General features: G+C 40.3%; 1 protein-coding gene across 1 annotated transcript; it reads right to left on the reverse strand.

Moving 5' to 3' along the window:
• Nucleotides 1–665: 665 nt before the first annotated feature.
• On the reverse strand, nucleotides 666–1,658 carry NEUROD4 (neuronal differentiation 4). The gene has a single exon (XM_075552918.1). The coding sequence runs from the start codon at nucleotides 1,656–1,658 to the stop codon at nucleotides 666–668; it is 993 nt and encodes a 330-aa protein (XP_075409033.1).
• Nucleotides 1,659–6,105: the final 4,447 nt, after the last annotated feature.

Consider the following 6,105-nt stretch of genomic DNA (forward strand, 5'->3'; position numbering starts at 1 on the left):
GAATGCTCTTAGTTACTCAGAGTGACAGCCCAGTGAGACTGTTAGTCTCTAGGGAGATGGCATGGGGTTAGGCGGGTGAGAAGTTCTATCGTTCAGTAGTTTCAATCATGTTTCAAGCATGTTCAATCGTTGCTCTCGTTGAGCTGAGAAACCTGCAGTGTGTGTTCCCATGGGCATTTCCGTTCGATCATGCCACGCATAGTGGCCGTTTTCTGGTTTTGCTCAGCTCTTTCCCTTTGAAATGATCCCCTAAGTCATAAAACTTCAGAGGTGTGAAAAACTTTAGAAAACAACAGTATTTAGAACAAGTGCCTCGTCTCTGAACAGACCAGAGACGGGGAACTAATTGGCATAGATCATTCAGTGGGCTTGGAGGCCTCTAAAAGAGGACCTTGGTCTTCTCTCCTACTTCCAAATGGTTGTATGTCACCAAATAGTTTTGCTTCAGTGCCCTAAATAAGAAATCAATACACTGTGCAAAGCTGAGAAAAGGGGATGGCAGATGTGGTTCATAGGTGCCTTCAAGCGACAGGCACAAATGGGCTAGATGATTGCTGCATTTGGTATCTAGCTACAAGGCTCCTTGAAGATCACGGACTCTTCAACTGAACTACTTGGATTATGGGAAATATCTCAGCATTATCCGAAATGCTTGCCTTGCTGACCTAATCAGTGAATATGGTATTGATTGGGGCCCCTATGGCAGTGTGGGGGTAGGAATCATAGGACATATCTATGGGAACATCATAGTGGGGGGCTGCAGCCTGAAAAGGAGTTGAATGAACTTGCCCTGAGTTTAGACCTGCAGAGGGGTAGTGTGACATGAAGCTGTAGGATTTTTCCAGGTCAGGAGAGCCATCTTGCTTCAAGGAGAAGTTCCCACTGATGCTCAGAGGTGGAGTGAGTGGGCCCTCATAAGGTGGCGTGCTGCAGTCAGGTGGGTGGCTGCCAAAGGAAGACTCTCCCAGACTCTTGAATCCTGGAGGCTTGAGATGAATGAGATGTGTTTCCATTTGGCCATAAGGGGGACTGGGGAGACCTGGAGACTGATAGTTAAAGTTCTGGACAGAGATGGCAGAGTCACAAATAGGAGATTTCTCCTCATGCTTCCCCAGGAGGGCAGATTGAGGAGCAAGCTGTAGGCATCCAGCCACTAGGTTGCTTGTGGGCTGAGAAAGCCCTTTACAGAGCATTTCCACAAAGCCCTTCCCTTCAGGTATCTGACCAGTCTCCAGAACCTCAGACAATGCCCAAATATAGTTTCTGGCCAGTCTTAGGGTCTCAATCTTGGAAAGCTTTTGGGTTTTAGAGTAGCAAGGCATGACTCTCCTCAGGTTATCCAGTGCATCATTCAGGCCATGCATCCGGGCCCTTTCTCTGGCATTGGCTTTGACTCTCCGAGCCCTGAATCTCTCAAGTCTAGCTTTGGTCATCTTCTTTTTCTTGGGGCCTCTTCTCTTAGGCTTCTCCTCATCCTCTTCCTCTTCCTCCTCTTCAATACTGTCCGGCTCTTCAGCTAAGCTTCCAAGTATCCCATAAGCAGCTGGTCTTCTTTCTTCCTCCTTAATCTCATTCTGAGAGCCCAGACCTTTGTCCATCCATGATGGCGTGTTGACCAGCTCTGCCATCTCCTTGGGCTTCGTATAAGTTTTTGCCATCTCCAGACTCTGGAAAAAGATAACAGAAATAGTTAGTTCCTGCAAATGCCTAGTTCCATTTCAAACTAAACTTTCATTTTATACTTGGAATTTTTATTGGAATTCAACTTTTAATCATCTAGTCCAAGCCCTTTATCCTTCATGACAAATCTAAAGCTCAAAACAATGCCCAGGGAATTCATCTAGCTATGATATATTATAGGAAAATCAATTATAAGGAATGGAAATTGGTTTGATTATTCATTGCATTACTAGTACCTAATTCTTTTCCTAATTTTTTATACGGATGTTCTATTTTAAAACAAGTGGTATAATAGTCCAAACAAAATTTTTTCTTTCAGAATAGATTGAGAAATAAATAAGGTAGCCCTGTAAATCATAACTGAATAAAGAAATTTATGAATGTGAAAGAGGGCTTAAACTGATTTAAATTGTGCTATATTGACATAATTATAATATTGTAAAAGTAAAGGAATAACAAAAAATAAAATAAGTAAACTTGTATATTTGCACGATGACTAAAAAGCTATAGCAAGAGATTTCAGACTACTTTGTGTATGTTTTACAAAGGGCTGCTCAGCTTCTGTTTCTACATAGTGTGCATGATCTAACATGTAACATCCCAGCTTCCCTTTAACCCTGACAGTTTCAGTGGCTTCGGGCATCTCCCAGACAATGGTAAGAGGCTGTACCACAGGCAATCTCTCTCTCTATCACTGGAAAGCTCTTCACTTTATGTACCAGCAGCCTTTGCCGGGTTCACAGAAAGGGAGATGCTAGTGACCCAGTGTCTGGGCTAGACCAGAAAAGAGGACAAGTATCACTGATTTCTTTCTGATTCACCACGGGCTGACCAAGGTAAACGCATGGCATAAGTAGTTCACATGGCAACAGCTAGAAAAGTCCAAGCCTGAGGCCTGCCAACTATTATCACTACTTCATTAGAAGTGGAAACTCGGAAAGAAATGCTTAATGGAATGGCATGGAGATGAGCCGTCATTTTCCAGTCATTTCTGACTCATACTGACCCATGTATGTCGGAGCAGAACTGTTCCGTAAGGTTTCCAAAGGCTGACTTTTCAGAATAAAATCACCAGACCAATTTTTCAAGGGTGCTCTGAGTAAAGTTGAACCTCCAATATTTCCTTAGCAACTGAGGGTTTGTAACAATTTTCAGGAGTCAGACAACCCAGACAAACAGAAAAATTCACTTTAGAGTTCCCTTTAAGACTAAAATTCACTAACCCAGCAGAGACTCTTTAATCAGAATTTTACATGCCAAATGTGCTACTTGAAAACCAGAAAATCTTGGAGGTATACTAAGCATTTTAGATTCAATTCTGGGAATGTTTGAGCTGTTTTTGAGATGTATTATGAGATTTGCACGTATAGAATTTACCAAATAAAAAGATCAGATAAGCTCCACAAGGGCATCCTAGTGGACTAGTTTTCCAGTTAGTCTTCAAAAGTTCAAAATATTAGAACTTCCATCATCTTTTTAAGTCAGAAATGGGAGACCATGGTAGATATTGTTGATTTTTGAAGCCTGAGTCTCACCTCAAATCTATAAATGCAAGGCTTAGTACATAGCCTTTCAAAAATAAATATATGATTTGATTTGTTTCTGGTAATCGGAGCTTGTTTTCCTTGTAACCTCATTTACCTCCTATAAATAATTAATGTTACTGCATTGCAAAAACAGCCTAGGTTTCATGTTAATCAGTACAGAAATCATGTCAGCTTGACTTACTCGCTTAATAAGGCTTCCTGGGCAAGCAGCTTTATTGAAAACACACGTTGGAACCTATTGGTCAACTGGCTGCCCAGGCCAAGTCCGAAAATCCCACTTTTAATATGGATGATGGAGCTTGTGTGCTGAGCTGCACTTCCAACTCAGTCAGATACCCAGAGGGAAGGCAAAGGGCCTAATTAACTTTCTGTTAAAGTAACACAGACCTTTCACAGGCAGGTGCATGCTGAGGCCAAAGAGGATGGAGTAGATTTGGGAATCATAATGCTCCTTGTGTAATTATAAAACATTTGTGTAGCACTTCACAGTTTACAGAGAGCTTTTGCATCCAGTCATTCATATTTTCCTTATAACAAACCTTTAAGAGAAATAGGGATTGTTATACTCAGTTTATATTTGAGGTCACTAGGGTCAGGGAAATTAATCAAAGGATGTGCGTGTGGAAGCACAGAGCTGATGATGCCAGGATATGAGGCCAAACTTTTGATTCTAAATCTTAGAGTTAGATTTTCTCCTTTCTTTCTTTTGTTCAGTCATCCGTTTGTTCAGTCTTTCCTTTTTCATTATAGCTATGGGCCAGTAGAGCCAAGTCATCTAAAAGGGCCGAGTTTAGGTGGCCTCTGGGGTCCTGTTTACCTCTCCTATCCAGGATCCTTTCCTCTTGCATTTTTTCTTGTTTGTTGCTTTCTCCCATTTAATTTGGCTTCGTGTCTCCCGTTTAATTTGGCTTTCTATTTCCCCTCCTTATCTCCTCCTCCTCTTCTTCTTATCTCCTCCTCATCGTGCATCACCACACAGCCCCATCACCACTATGATATTCATGAAGGGGAGAAGGAAAGTGCAAGAGAGGAAAGATGAGATCCCAGAATCTGACGATCATCTTCATTTAGGTAGCTGGGCTTCTTCATTGTCCCCTCCATCATACCTCTGGGCTCTGTCAAGCTTCCCTTCCACCAAGAAGTTGGACTTGGAGAACAGAATAGACCACCTTTGCTGGTACCACAATTTGATCATCTCTGGAAGAGTCCTGAAGCTGCATTCAAATCAAATTGTCTGGTGATATGCAAGAAAGGAACCAACTTGCTTTGGTCATCACATTGAAAAGTGAAACCGGTTTCCATCTCTACGATTCTGCGAATCATGGGAAGGACATTGCTGACTAGCCCAGTTCATCTGTTGCCAGTGATGCTGGTCCAAGAGTTATGAGAGACACCTATGGACATATATAATGTAGTTTCAAAAGCATAACAGCTGGGATGAGACTGGTGTTAATTCTAGCCCTATTCCTGCATGTTGACCTCAAACACATTAGGTCAGCTCTCTGAGCTTTGACAACACGGAAGTGAGATATATTTTATATAACTCTTATAAGACAAATAAAATTATGACAAAGGGTCTTCTTCTAAACTAAAATTTATGCAAATATTTTATATTTGCTTATTTTGTGTTTCTTCTTGCATTTTCTGATATAATATTGTTTATACATTTTCTCATTTAAGAGTAGAAATCATTTCTCATAAATGAGTAATGAAAGTACATTTTATTAATAACTATTTTCCCCCAGAGCCCGGGTGATAAAAATTTGGCAGTTCAAACCCATCGACCACTCCATGAGAGAAAGATGTGGCAACAGAGGAAGTGGAACATCTGTTTCCATAAGGATGATAGCTCTGTAAATTCTACAGGTCAGTTCTACTCTAGTCTATAGATTGATATAAGTCAGGTTCAACTCAATGGCAATAAATTTAGTTTTGTATTTGGTTTGACTATCCTTTTCCCCAAAACTGGTGTAGATAGCCCAGATTCTGTGGTCAGATTGCCTGATTTCAAATTTCAACACCACTATTTATTAGCTGTGTGACCTTAGACAAATTCCATAACTTTTCTACTTCTTAGTCTCCTATTTGAAATTAAAATCGCAATTATTATCTCATAGGATTATCCTGTAATTGAATGAGTTCATATATTTAAATCACCTTCAATAGGGTCACACATCATAAATACTTGTAAATATGAAGTATTTCTATTTCTAACATAAATACATTTATTGCAATTTGTGTTTAATATTCATTTATTGCAATGAAAGTCATTGAATCCAATTTAATTCCCATTTCAAAAAACAATCCCCATGCACCTTTCCCTTATTAAAAAAACAAATTTCAAAGCTCGTATTCTACAGGAATCTCTGAGTGGTGTGAATGGTTAGCACACTTAGGTGCTATCTGAAAGGTTGGTGGCTTGAGGCTACCCATCGGCCCTTCCGAGGAATGGTCTTGAGATCCTCTTGTGAATGAGTACAATGGTTGGATATGATAGATTGCAGTTCTGCTGTGAAACACATGCAGTCATGATGGGCCTTAATTCTGTTGCAAGGGGTGAAGATATGAAACTGTCATCTCTAGCCAGTGGATCATCTAGAACTTCTCTATAATATTTGAGAAGGAAATTAGATTCTTTCTAAGGCTTGACAGGCTAAACCCACAAGTACACTCATCTCTCCAAACCCTCCAGTGAAGGGAAATCACAACAACCAAGTGGCAGCTCCAAAGACATATATGCCTCAATAACACAGAATGATCATAATTGAAATAATACAAAGTAATGCAAGGAGAAAAGAAATAAGCTGAATTCCTCATATATCAAAGCAAAAATAAGCAAACAAAAGCATGAATGGGAGAAAGTGAACTCGCTGTTCTT

This window comes from Tenrec ecaudatus, chromosome 6 (genome assembly GCF_050624435.1).
Source record: "Tenrec ecaudatus isolate mTenEca1 chromosome 6, mTenEca1.hap1, whole genome shotgun sequence".
Taxonomy (NCBI): Eukaryota; Metazoa; Chordata; class Mammalia; order Afrosoricida; family Tenrecidae; genus Tenrec; species Tenrec ecaudatus.